This window comes from Mytilus galloprovincialis, chromosome 8, assembly GCF_965363235.1.
Source record: "Mytilus galloprovincialis chromosome 8, xbMytGall1.hap1.1, whole genome shotgun sequence".
Taxonomy (NCBI): Eukaryota; Metazoa; Mollusca; class Bivalvia; order Mytilida; family Mytilidae; genus Mytilus; species Mytilus galloprovincialis.
In genome coordinates, this window is record NC_134845.1 from 6,886,953 (window position 1) to 6,902,543 (window position 15,591).

The window sequence follows — 15,591 nt, forward strand, 5'->3', positions numbered from 1 at the left end:
ACATACATTTTACCTATCAAATTAGGCTGAACTCAAGAAAATTGGATACAAATATATTGTGGCAATGTCTACGGACAAGACAATTTCAGTTAAAAAAAAATCTGTTAGAATTAATTGTGACTATATTTATGTTGAAAATACTGAGTTTTAATTTGAATAGATAACTTTCATCACCTATAAATAAGATTTAAGTTCCATAAGCAGACAAATATCTGAATTTAATACTTGTTATGTACAAGTGTCTTGTCCGTAGACACTTCCTCATCTGCTGTTAATACTGAAATGCAAAAGATAAAGTTAGAGAGAGAGAAATACTTTTTCTTCATTTGATTTAGTTAATCTTTTAAGGTATGCAGCAACTGGAATAAACAATATTGAAGTAAAATAAGGTTTGCTTTTTATGACTGATAATCTGACACTTTTTAAAATCCACTCCTGTAAAGTAATTTTACAAAAATTGAGAACACTTAAGTTACCATTTATTTATTAAAAATAAGATATTTCTAAGTTTAAACAACACATAGGACTAATTAAGACCCACAAAACCAAGCAATATTGATAAAAAGACATGTCTACGGACAAGACATGTGTCTACGGACAAGACATTCTGACATATTTTTGAATTTTTTCCTCTATTAATAGATGGTAGAAAAAAAATGTTAGTAGTGTTTTCATATCTACAAAAGAACAGGAACTTAGCAATGCAACATTAATGTAATTATGCTTCCAGTTTACTAGGGAATGCATGTCTACGGACAAGACATTTTTTCACTTTATTTGTATATCCAACTTTGATGGCATATATCTCCAGCTAGTGTACTTCAATTGTACTTCAATTTTCATAAATGAGGTAGTTTTTGATAATGTATATACTAGAAGAGAAAACAAAACACATAATAGCATAAATTTGATTTATTTTTCTCTTTTATCACTACACTGAGCAAGCTAAAAACAAAAGTACAAAATTTCATAACAAGCGCATAGTATTCAACTTTTTATCATAACTTTGTAACCACTGAAGATTTTTTGTTGCAACAAACAGTAAAAGAAAGATGAATAAATTGTCTATAGCAATGAACCAATAATGTAGTTCAAACTAAGCTCACTTATTAACTATCAATTGATAAAAACAGCGAAATTTTAAATGAAACAACATAACGTGAAATTTTGCCCATTTTCAGCGTGTATTTTAGTGTTTTTTTTTTTCAAAACGGTAACACCTATACATGATATTTGATATTCATTGTGAAGCCCTACATTCTCTTCTTCAGTTCAAAGATGTATGACTTATGTAAAGTTTATCTTCTTGTCTTTACAAGCCTATAACATAGACCCAATATGAAATGCACATCTGATCTTGGCTAGGCCGTTTGTTAAAAGTTTATTTGGAATAGTACAAACATATAATGAAATTATGATAAAAGGGCACATTTGCCCTGTTGTTCAGCCGGTCCGACGTACATGTTTTTGAACTACCAAACTTCTGGGAACCTAATATGCAATAAAGGTGTGTTGAATTTTTCAGAAGTCAGGATAGAGGATACATTGTAGTTTAAACATAATATAACTGCCAGTTTATTTAAACTTAAAACACAATAGCCACAAATACTTGCAACAAAAACCATATTTGTATTAAACATTCCATTCTCAAATATCTTTTTTTGTAGAGGGTGCCTAGCTGTGCCCCTCTGAATTTAGAAGATATTATACATACATATCTCTTTATTTTGTAGAGAACACATGTGGAGGTAAAATAACAAAAAATATCTAACTCCAAGGTATTCAAAACGGAATTTTCCTTAATAATTGGCAAAACTAACTGTCATATTCCTGACTTGATACATGTATTTCCTTATGCGTTTCCCATTGAAATGAGTGGAGATGAAAGATATATATTTCTATTTTTTATTTTGTAGAGGGCGCCTGTGAGTTTCCCGCTGAATTGAGAGGATATGATTGGTACACGACTAGTAATGGGAAAGTAACAATACCATCTGATGGCAGTACTATAGTAAACTTTGAATCAGCAATACAGAGCGCGACGTTTACTTTAACCTGTTCAGAATATGACAATGACACAGACCGTTATATTAGCACGTGAGTAGAACGTATTCTAATAGGGATTCAAGACTGTCTATTGTTGCTTTTAACTTAACAATCAATATTTTAGGTGTCATACCACCAATTAAAAGTCCCTATCTGTTCAAACAAATTTTACAATTTTCACAGCTTTCTAAATATTTTACCTTAAGTTTAACTTCATAGAAACCAGGTATATCCTGAATCGTACATGTATCAGCTTTATACATGCCAATTTTCAACAGATGTTTAAAATCATACAAAAAAAGAAAAGGTCTTCCGAATAAAAGTAACACTAAAAATAACCCCTGGTTTTCTGGAAATCTTAAATTAGTATACTATGGAGTGCATTAATCCTCAATTTTGAATGCAAACTCATAAACAAGTAAATTTTAGCTCAAAAAGGTGGCATATTAAAGTTTAATTTTTGTGGTGTGAAGAGAAGAGTTATACAGGTATAACACATTCCCGCGTCTTTCTTTAAACTAAAAGTTAATTTCTGTTGGCAAAACTTGAAATGTTAATGATCTATTCCATGCGAGAATTTAGAATATTTAAGAAAACAAAACAAATGTCTAAATTTTTAACATTGTCAATTTAAACCCTGCTTTGTACTAAACTGAGTCGGACACACTGTTCGTACGCACTATATTATACACTCGACTGCGGCTATCATACTACCAAATAAACTCATCATAGATACCAGGACTAAATTTTGCATATATGCCAGACGCTCGTTTCGTCTTCAAAAGACTCATCAGTGACGCTCGAATCCAAAAAAGTTAAAAAGGCCAAATAAAGTACGAAGTTGAAGAGCATTGAGGACCAAAATTCCTAAAAGATTTGCCAAATACAGCTAAGGTAATCTATGCCTGAGGTAGAAAAGCCTTAGTATATCAAAAATTCAAAATTTTGTAAACAGTTTAAATAGACTAAATTTTGCATATACGCCAGACGCGCGTTTCGTTTTATTATTTAGTGTATTGTATTTGCGTTTGTCGTAGAATTTTAAAAACGTTGTGATTTTATCAATAAATTATTGAAATAAACATTTGAAGCATTTGTTAAAAAGCAATACTTTTCGTGCATGCAAATGTCAAAATTTCATCCCAAATTTCATTTCAGGGTACAGTTTAAATTATTTAGTGCAGTGGACAATTTCAAAGCCTTTTTCTGTATGAAGTTTACCAAAATAACGTCAATGAAGTATATTATGACGTATGACACAAGTAAGTTCATTATACATTCAGACATATGGCATTTGTATTCCAGATTGTTGTGGCTTTGTATTCATGACACACGACGTATGATACATTGCCATGCCGTTCGCGATTCCATATTGAAATCTGTATCATACAATGTCATATCCTACGCGATACCCTATCATAGTCTACATAATATTCCAGCAGATTCGACATGGTCTCCGAGCATATTACACTTGACAGTATGTCATATCGTACCTGAAACCATGGTATATCTTACTCAATACCGTGTCATATCCTTCATTAAAACTTAGTATATTTCCTTTTTGATACTCTAATATATCCTTGTTGATACCCTGAATAATTGTTTTACATATATACATTGTACATTGTACTTGTACTCTGACACTCTGGAATATTTAACTTGATAACATGGCATATATTTATGAAATCATTTTACAAATCCTATATGAGTAATGATACACTGAAATATCCTTCATTATACTCTATCACATCTGCTCCTTCGCTTTTTTGTGTGTTTTTGTTGTTGTTGTACATGTTATGTCATGGATGGATGGATTGCTCATATCCTTTTTGGCTCACCGGAGCCCGAAAGGACCCATGTGCGCTTATGCCATCGATTGACGTCCGTCGTTGTCCGTCGTCTGTCGTCGTTAACTATTTCAAAAAAATATCTCCTCTGAAACTACTGGACCAAATACCTTCAAACTTTCACTAAATGTTCCTTAGGGTATTTAGTTTATAAAGTGTATCCGGAGTTTTAATCCATCGACAAACATTGCCACCATGGCTAAAAATAGAACATAGGGGTCAAATGCCATCGAATTGGTAGTTTTAACAAAATTTTGCAGTTTTTGTTATTAGCTTGAATATTATCATAGATAGATATAAAATGTAAACTGCAATAATGTTCAGCAAAGTAAGATCTACAAAAACTTTAATATGACCAAAATTGTCAATTGACCTTCTAAGGAGTTATTGCCCTTTAAAGACAGTTTTACGCAATTTATTTATCAAATTTGCTAATATTTAAAAAAATTTTCATCTGAAATACAGGTGAGCGATTCAGGCTCTTGAGAGCCTCTTGTTATATTTGTTGATAATGTGACATATCCAATTTAATACCTTACAAAATATCCTAGCATGTCCTGCCTGGTACGATGTACATGTACCCAAACATACCTTACAAAATATCATAGAATACCCTACCTGATACCCGAACATAACTTACAAAATACCACAGAATATCCTAATTGATTACAAGACATACTTTACAAAATACCTTAGCATATCCTTCCTAATACCAAAACATACCTTACAAAATACCTTAGCATATCCTTCCTAATACCAAAACATACCTTACAAAATACCTTAGCATATCCTTCCTAATACCAAAACATACCTTACAAAATACCTTAGCATATCCTTCCTAATACCAAAACATACCTTACAAAATACCTTAGCATATCCTTCCTAATACCAAAACATACCTTACAAAATACCTTAGCATATCCTTCCTAATACCAAAACATACCTTACAAAATACCTTAGCATATCCTTCCTAATACCAAAACATACCTCACAAAATACCTTAGCATATCCTTCCTAATACCAAAACATACCTTACAAAATATAATAGCATTTCATACCTGATACCAAGGCAAACCATACAAAATATCCTAGCATATCCAGACATACTTTGAAAAAAATGCACAATACAATATTACAATATTACACTATTTACAATAAATTAACTATATATATACCATATTACCAAAAGACCATTTTAAGACAATTGCTCTCACTAACGACAGTTCATGTACTAGCACGCTACTGTATTATCCTTCTCGTTACTCTGCTATACTCAGCAACACAGAGTGCAACGTGTACGTGGCACAAACTAAGAAAACTGTCAGTGTCGATATTTACTGTTGTTATGTGCTTGCCCAAAAGAATGCAGTATAACTGTTCATCATCGTATGAATACAGTTCGACAAATAATTGCAATGGAAACCTTTCAATAATGAAATCCCACCATGCATCTCTGATTGATTGAGTACCACAAACACTACAACACGCATGTACGTACACATCTAGACCTAGTTGAAGTTCTCAAGTCTAAAATACGCTTGACTATAAAGTGTTGAAAACAATTCAACGTTGGTATATCGTTTGACTTTAAATAAGTCCACATTTCACAACCACACAGTACAGTAGGTAACACAATAGACTTGTACAGTTTAAGTAGAACGCATGGATTTGCTGACTTGAGACATATATCGTTAAGAGCGAAAACTAATTGCGAATACAAAATTCTACTCGGGACAATATTCCCCAATATTCATGCAATAACCCTATAGTATATACTACCTGACACCTAGACATCCCAGCATATCATATTTGAGACCACAATTAAAAATATTTTGGTTTACCCAAACCCTACCCAAGGTTGAGACAGTGGGTAGGTAGGTAGGCATTTTTTTTTTCTTTTTTAAAGAAATTTACGTATCAGATGTTTATTAGTCTTTGCCTATCTGATTAAAACACCTTCCTCAAATCAGGACAATAAAAGAATTTGAGTAGGCAGCTTTTTTCTGGGTATGTAGGGTTTGGGCAAACAAACCTATTCTTTTTTATGGCCTGATATCAAGACATATTTTACATGATACCCTAATATATTCTACATGATACCCTAGTATATTCTACATGATACACCATTTGTATCTTATATAGACTTAGATAATTAAAATAAAAATAGATACATCTTGATATATAGTTTATTTATACTTTTATGAGTACTTATGAATTTACATACTCTTTACTTGTATCTTTACATTGTTCAAATCCGTGCGTTTCTCAGGCTGAGAACGATGTCTATCAACTTAATTCGTTTAATGTGTACTTATTGCTGCTTTAGTCTGATGGATCAGGGCCAATTTATTAGTTGTAAATGGCTTTGTGTCGATTTACTTTTTGTAAGTTATTTCTTTTGATGATCTGTTAGTAAGATGAGTTATTTGCAACTGAATTTACAGTTTATTCTTTTGTTGTGCCGTTAAAAATTGTCTTATGCAAAATGGACGAGAACTCACAAACTTGTTCAAGCACTACACATTATTGGTTTGCCTATTCCGAGTCAATGGGTGCCAATTGTTCGTGTCTGTCGTATATTTATATACAGTTCATGTTGCTCAAACTTCAGTTTTTGTGCAGTGTTTTTTGGACTGCTGTTTGTCTTTTCATTGTTTACTATGGCAAACAATGTCTCTAACAAATTCCAATGACTATCTACGCATACAGTATTGTACATGCTATCACATTCACATATACCAAGCAATGCACAAATGATCTTTTTAACTAATTGATTATTACATCACAAATATATAAGACTATGTGTGGATAATTCGTCTTGTGTCTATGCTATAAGCCACGAATGTAATTTACAGCAAGAGTTCGAGCATTTGATTTTAAGAATGCAATAAGGGAAAAACAGTGAACTTGTTAATTTGTGAAATAACAAAGCTTTGTTCATGCAGAATCAGTAGACTTGAATTGAAAAGTCTGATTTTTATCAAAAACATCTTTTTAGAACTGTTTTAGCCTTTTTATAAAACTCCATAAGGATCCATAAATGCGTAGATGAATGGATTAGCTATATTATTGATAAAATAAGTGTGATACAAAACCAACATTACGGACATGTCCGCACTAGCCAGTCTCTCCCAAAAATCAGGAAAAAATCCTTCCATTAATAAAAAAGTTCCTACTGGCGAATAACACAATAAAAATACCAGTGTAATAACCATAAACATAATAGTTGCTAGAAAGATACATTCCGCTTTCGTCGAAGCTTTGCTTACGTTCCACATCTATATGTCTATCATCGAAGCGTAAACCGGGTAAAGCATTGTTTCGTTTAATAGACAATGGAATCCGACGTCTCGATAAACGTGCGAATGCTTTTCTAAATTTATGCGTTCGTAAATGACCAAATATAAAGCAACCAATTTTGCCGTACAGAGGCACTGGATACTATAACAATGGCACACGCAATGCCATAAGCGTCCCTTGTAATTTTACTGTCATATTTCAGTTTTCTACACCGTTTCCCGATAATGTCTCCATCACTTTCTAAGTCAACATACCATACTTGAGGGCCAGCGGTATTGAACATGCAACTGATAAAACAAATGCCACGACAACTAGTCTTCTTCTCCATTTGATTTCAAGTGTTTGTTTTCTACAAATAGTATGTCATTATTGTTCTATCAGTCACTACTATGCTTATCCAGAATTCTGTTGTATTTCTATTTGTCATAGTTTCTTATGATGTGACATATATATATATATATATATATATATATATATATATATATATATATATTGTTGAATATCATTGCACAAAGATGGAAAAACTGAACAGATGATATAAATTATACAATAATTGCAAATATTTCGGCTCAACAAATGGCCTTCTTCGGTGACAAAAGTTTTCACAATAATGAGATATAATGTATAAGGTGTAAACATAGATCACTAATAATACAGGTAAGTTTTGGTCATTGATTTTAATCCAAAATCCTGAATATAATAATATAAACACTAGACTGTAAATTTAATTATTTCTTTCTATTGATTCCATCTGGATGGATAACAGCTAGTGTTTTTATCCAAAACCTCTCCCGATTTTCTCTTTGCCTATTTTGCCATGTACAATCCTGTTCGATCACAAGGATCTTCATGTGATCAAAATCTTTCAGATTGTGATCTGGTAACCTGAAATGTTGGCTGACAGGAATATACGGTTTTTTTGTGAGGTCACTCCTGTGGCCATTGAGGCGTTTGTGAAATGGCTGCATAGATTCACCAACATATTGGAGACCACATCTAGGACACTCAAGAACGTAAATCACGTTTGAGCTTTTGCAGTTGACATTGCAGAAGATCTTGTATGTCTTTTCTGTGGTCTTACTGTGAAATGTTGATGAATGCTGCAATTGGTTGCAACATTTGCAGCGCTTATCCCCACAAGGCTGACAATTACCTACAGTATGGTTAGGTTTGGAAAGGTCAGCACGGACAAGTATATTTCTCAGGCTGTTAGGTTGTTTGAAGGCAATCATGGGAGGCTCAGGAAAGATTTTGGATAACTTCGAATGTTTCTCGATTGCTGTCCAATGATCACGAATGGTCTTGAAACTATTTCTCAGGCATAAGTTATCCAAAATCTTTCCTGAGCCTCCCATGATTGCCATCATTGATGGCGATCCGATGGATACATCTGTTGTAGAGTTGTCACTGACTCAGACGTACTTATAAATATAATTATTTTCTGTGACTGTATATTACATTAATTTGTAGGATCCTTTACTATAGATAATTTAGCTGATCTGTAACAATAACATCTTCATGCCTTATATATCATATACTGTAGTACGCCGCTAGATTAAAACTGACGAGGAAAAGTAACACACGGCCAGCGAAAGCTCTTTTTTTTGAGAGCCCAGGTGGTCGTGTGGTCTAGCGGGACGGCTGCAGTGCAGGCGATTTGGTGTCACGATATCACAGTAGCATGGGTTCGAATCCCGGCGAGGGAAGAACCAAAAATTTGCGAAAGCAAATTAACAGATCTAACATTGTTGGGTTGATGTTTAGACGAGTTGTATATATATATATATATATATATATATATATATATATATATATATATATAATATTGATGGCGATCCGATGGATACATCTGTTGTAGAGTTGTCACTGACTCAGACGTACTTATAAATATAATTATTTTCTGTGACTGTATATTACATTAATTTGTAGGATCCTTTACTATAGATAATTTAGCTGATCTGTAACAATAACATCTTCATGCCTTATATATCATGTACTGTAGTACGCCGCTAGATTAAAACTGACGAGGAAAGGTAACACACGGCCAGCGAAAGCTCTTTTTTGAGAGCCCAGGTGGTCGTGTGGTCTAGCGGGACGGCTGCAGTGCAGGCGATTTGGTGTCACGATATCACAATAGCATGGGTTCGAATCCCGGCGAGGGAAGAACCAAAAATTTGCGAAAGCAAATTTACAGATCTAACATTGTTGGGTTGATGTTTAGACGAGTTATATATATATAAAAATCAACCTAACAATGTAAGAGTATTTCAGATTCTTTACTTCCTCCATAATATATATATATACATATATTAATATATGTTTATTAATATAAATCAAGATGTCTATATTTGTTTCAAGTACTTGAACAATGAAAATTAACTAGGAAAAAAGTAACAGAAAGGCAACATTAGGTATTTTGATTTATGTAATAATAATACACATAAAATCATACAGTCATACAGAACAAATAATCATGACATTAACTTTTTTAATACCCGAAAGATATATTACGACAAGGACAGTCCCAGTACCATGAAAAGACCAGAACATAATATAAACATATTAGTAAACTCCTTTTGCTGTCTCTCCTCTAATGTCATCTTTTTAATTATCCACCATTGTTTGTTTGTCTTGCTTGATGATGAATGATAGAACAAAGGGTCTGAAAAGTGACGTTTTCCGGATTTGCATATAGTTGTAAATAAAAACTTACGATACTAATCTCCTTATAAATAACTGGTTTTAAGGAGGCTCGAGGGAATAAAAATTTCAGAAAAAAAATAAACATTTGTTTTTCATTACAAATTTTATTTATTACCTTTTGTAGTTGTTACTTTATCATATGGTACAAAAATCATTCAAAGCTATCAATTCGTGTTAGCCCCAGATGACTTTTAAAATGTATACATCATTGAAAAAATTCCAAATTATCTCCCTTGGGTGGAAAAATGCCTTGTTTTGGCTTTAAAATTGAAATATCTTTTTAAACTCATCGGTGACCTATATTTTTTAATATAATTTTCATATAAGATGTACTTAAACTAAATTATTGTAAAATTTGAGCGATTTCTGTAATAAATTTCTTTTTTTATTTCGATATCATCTTTATTTCTCCTATTACTTCAACAGAAAAAAACCACCTTTACAAAAATGTATGCTTCTTTCGAAGGCAGATTGTGAGCGCAAATGAACGGTGACCCCACTTTTTTATTGTATTTTTATATTAACTATAAGATAAAGTTCATTTATAGAAAAATATAGAGAAATCCTATATAAATGATTTAGACCTGCGACCCCCCTTAAGTATAATTAACAAGTATGCGTCAATAGTCTCAGTTCTGTTGGTTTTTTTTTAACTTACACCAAATATAGTTCGTTGAATGGGTAAATGAATAAAGGGATGATCATATATTTTACGTCAACATTGTACTAAAAGCGCGAAAATCACTATGTGATCCGTGTAAACTCATCGAACCTTTAAACAAACTTATAAGTAAAGGATATCTTACCAATGTTGTAATTAGATCTTTGAATATAGTTTACATTGGCACAAATATCGATTTTGTCATCAGCAAATTAAAACAAAACTAAATTAATATTCTTTTCAAGCGGAGTTCATTTTTTTTTATAAAGCAGTTAACTCCTAACTATCCTACTGCCTGTCAATACATCTTTTTTGGCATTGCACAAGTCATGTCTTCTTTGACTGTCCATGACGTCAAAATACTTAATCCCCGGGATGTGTTTTAGTTGATTTAAGTCTCTGATGCTTGAATTCTTTTTATTAATAATTGTTTTTGGCTTTTGAATAGCTGTCAGTAACTGCGAGTACTCTCAAATCGTACTTTCTTGTTAATTTGGCCTGTTGAAATTTTTTTTTTAATTTACTGTTTACTTAATCAGGATTATATCTGTCTATATATCAACTTTGATAAGGGTTTGGTATTACTATGAATTTTCACCTTTTCGTACTATAAACAACAAAATTATTTATTTAATATTTTCAATCTTCATTTAAACTGTTTACATTACCATCAAATTATTTTCATTTACCAGTTTATACAATTTTATGTGGCGCCTTTTTGTTCAAGGTTATTTTTTATGCCCCACCTACGATAGTAGAGGGGCATTATGTTTTCTGGTCTATGCCTCCGTTCGTCCGTGCGTCCGTTCGTCCGTGCGTCCGTTCGTCCGTTCGTCCGTCTCTGCGTCCGTCCGTTCGCTTCAGGTTAACGTTTTTGGTCAAGGTAGTTTTTGAAGAAGTTGAAGTTTAATCAACTTGAAACTTAGTACACATGTTCTCTATGATATGATCTTTCTAATTTTAATTCCAAATTAAAGTTTTGACCCTAATTTCACGGTGCACTGAACATTAGACCGTTGGTTTTCCCGTTTGAATGGTTTTATACTAGTAATTTTGGGGCCCTTTATAGCTTGTTGTTCGGTGTGAGCCAAGGCTCCGTGTTGAAGGCCGTACTTTAACCTATAATGGTTTACTTTTTTAAATTGTTATTTGGATGGAGAGTTGTCTCATTGGCACTCACACCACATCTGCCTTTATCTATAGAAAATGATAGTGCGAGTGGGGCATCCGTGTACTTGGGACACATTCTTGTTTTAAAATTGTTTAACATCTCACATCGGAATACTACTGTTGCCTTTATTTATTCAACCCTTATGTTATTGATTTTGTATTTACATTGTATCATAGATCACATTTATTCGTTAAGTGTATGTTCACTTGTGTTAAATGTGTCATTTGATTGAGTAAAGCCATTTCATTTGATATTTTATAGTATGTCTTTCTTTGTTGTGATCTAACGCGATTGTTTCAGATAAGGGTGAAGGTTTGTACCTTTTAATTACATAATACATATATAACTATCTTTTAAAAAGACGCAGCAGGGCTGCATTGAATTCTGCATCCAAACAAGCATAGACAAAGGGATTAACAATACTGTTGACAATGAATAAATGGTAGAATGGAATGACGATAGCCAGCCCTGTCGGATATAGCCCCTCCCAAAATGTGGGGTTTATACCTTCTAACACAACAATTGATCCAACGGGGAAATAACATAGGAGAGAAACGGAGGTAATGATGATAAACATGATAGAGAAATTCCGTTTTACACGTCTGTTTCTTTTCTCCAAAGGATCTTCCTTTACTTTATTGCTTACAATAGCAACTGCTTCTTTTCCACTACTAGAATCAGTGCATACTTTTGATACTATTTTATGCTGTTTCTTTGAATTCATTTCTATTAGGTTTCCGTTCCTCTCAGAGGCGTTTTCTGTCTTACACATTGTGCCCAAGTTATTCTCATTTTCTGTGCTTTCTATATCTGTATTGACTTGACTATCTGAAACAACATCCTTATCTTCAATATGTGTATCAGGGTTTTCTTCAGATCCCGATTTTGGGGTAGTGCTGTTCGACGGTTGTGTACTCTTACATTTATCGGACTTGAAATGATGGAATATTTTTAAACCAACTTTACCATAGAGAAATGTTAATGCAACAACAGTTAAAATCATCAAAACCCCAAACAATATTGCATAAGCAAATCCAGCTTCATAATAAGCATACTCTTTTAGCCTACCACACTGGCTCCCATACTTAATTCCATCTACAAGAAAGTCATTTGATCCATATAAGACAAGGTATGGAAAACATAGAATAACAGAGATAATACAGATGGATACAACCATGATCCGGCGAACTTTTAAACTTAAGGTATGGTCTCGGCAAATTTTAAAGTATCTTTGTACAGCAATACATTGTAGAAGCCATAAAGATAAGGAGGCCGGTACGGTTAGACCGCAGAATGTTAGTTTACATAAAATGTTATGTGAGAACTTGATCTGATTTACGTCCCAGATAATAGCTGCCACCGAACACACAACGGACGCAAACATGTCTGCAATTGCTAACTTTGGAATGAAATATCTTTCATCTGAAGTACCTTTCATCTCATATCTATAGACCAATAGAACTACGGAATTTCCAATAATTCCAACGATGATATACAGCAAAAGTAATGCCATATCAGGTATAAGGTTTCTTTCAACTAATTTTATCCAGTCTTCTACAATTTTGTCAGTCATATTGAGCTCTTTTGCATCTGAATTCTCCGGCATGCTTCCGTTAGCATTTGTCAATGAACGCATGGTTACTTTGGTCCACAGTGTCCTAGAAACAAAACAACATGCATAAAATACAAGACATTAAGAAATTAAATCTTAAAACGTGAACGTTGTCATGAGATAAGGGCTAAACAATGTAGAAAATGTATGATTGTTTGTTTCGCATCACGGTGCGAAGCTATTAGTTTCAGTCGACATACACGCCATCTTGAATTAATCACTTAATATCACATAAAGGTTCTGATTGGTTGCAATATGATGCGGCTGCGATATAGGAACAGCTATTGGCTTAAACGAGATAAAGAATAATTTGCTTTTCCCGTCTGAGAATGAGACATCAAATGCCCGAAAATTTACTATGTGTATTTCAGTTCCGATCAACTGTTATTAATTCATGTTAATTTTTTTCATGTTTTTTTATGCATATATTTCACAGATAAATTCAATATCGAAATATCAGTTTATTTGCTTTTTTTAATCTGCAATATGCACGATTTGCTTTGCTAAACAATTTTCATATACAATGTTTGCAAAAATGCATTTCATAACTGTATTTTATAACTTCTGACAATCTAGGCACACCTCCAGAGAGGAACACCCAAGAGTCGTTTCTATTTGTAATTATTTTAATTTTCAGCAAGTAGTTACAAAATCTTTAAGGCACACTCTTAAAGTAAATCTGTTTTGTATTAATCAATATCTAAAAATACCACATTTTCAATACTAAATCAACAACCATATGCACACACATTTTACCTTAAATTATGATAGAACGAAGCAGTCCATGGCTTTTTAGAAAGCTCAAACTTGTTGCTTCATTACTTTCAATGCAAACAGCTATGACGGCTTAGTTTGATTACATTAATCATTACACAGGCGTAAAACCGCATATCCTGTTTATTTTAATTCATTTTTTGCACATCTTTAAATCCTAATATGTGAGTTTAGTCCACATACAATTTATAAATTCCGGGATCATTGACATTGTATTTTCGTGTTTTGCTGGACAGGATCTATTAGGAAATTTAACAACTAGTATTTATAAGTTATTTAAATATTTATGAATTTTGTATTTAATGTGAAATAATAATGAAAAATGGTTCAAAGAACTAGAATATTCATTATAACTTTCAAATTGCTTTAGGCCACTAGGGTCGGTAATTTATTGATATTAATATATGATTTAGTTTATTCAATCCGTGAGTGTACGAATTCAAATCCCCTGGCAAGGTCCTTCAAGGTTACAAGAGATGTATTAAATGCGTAACACCTCCATCAGGAGGGAGGTAAAGGATTTGCCGTTGGTACAGGTCTTTCTTTTGAGGAATCAACCCGAACGATACCAAATTTCATTTTTGGTTTAAGAAATAACATAAAACCCTGTGTAAGATCATTATTTTCTTTTGATTAAAATTTACTTGAACATTTTATTCATTTGATAGTGTTAGTGTGTTGTGGATTAAGGCAAAACAATCCGTTTATGGTCTACCCCGCTTCAGATTTTATTTAGAATTTTCCCGTTTTTATTCACGTTGATTATCATCTCTTTACTAGTTATTGGATAAAACCGAACTAGTTTTTTTATTGTTTTCGTAGTCAGTTTTTGTTTTATGATATGTACAATGTATCAACATCTCATAAACTTTTATGTCTTTACATAAATAATTAATGTTATGTAGTTTTGAATTTTTGCATTTATTATATTTTGCAATATCCGTAAAAGACGATTTTCACAGTCTTGATATCTACATTTAAGAAAAATAAGGACAGTATATTTTTTTAGAAAACACGGTTTGTTTATTAGTTGTAATTGGCTTTCAACTAGCTGCTAGTAACTGCTAGTATTCTAATTTCGGTGTATTGCGTATTTTGTGTTTTGTAAGTTGTATAATCTTTTCTGGCTAATTTCGGTGTATTGCGTATTTTGTGTTTTGACTTAAGAAGAACAGGTTTTGATACTGCTATTTATTATCAATGTGTTTGTTGTTTGATATTTTAATTATGTTTTGGCTCTGATTCTGAATGCGCCTGTCCAAAGTCAGAAGACTGTAATACAATGGTTATCGTTGTCTGTCATAGTTGTAGTCGTTAATTGTTTTGTTATAAATTAGGCTGCCAATTTTGTATAATTGAAATGTTTAACATCTTTTATGCTGAGACCTTTTTTAGCCGACTATATGGCCTTTCTCGGTGTTGAAGGCCATACCGTTGTCTATTATTGCTTACATCTACCTTATTTAAACTTTGGTGG

The 15,591-nt window shown here is 32.7% G+C and overlaps 1 protein-coding gene across 1 annotated transcript in view; it reads left to right on the plus strand.

Annotated features, from left to right (window-relative positions):
* The window catches only part of LOC143084955 (uncharacterized), a 54,858-nt gene that overhangs the window by 2,062 nt on the left and 37,205 nt on the right, over nt 1-15,591 (plus strand). The window contains exons 2-3 of the mRNA XM_076261051.1: nt 1,917-2,097; nt 3,205-3,308. Of these exons, the coding sequence (XP_076117166.1) occupies nt 1,917-2,097; nt 3,205-3,308 (285 nt within the window). The remainder of the gene's footprint in view (nt 1-1,916; nt 2,098-3,204; nt 3,309-15,591) is intronic.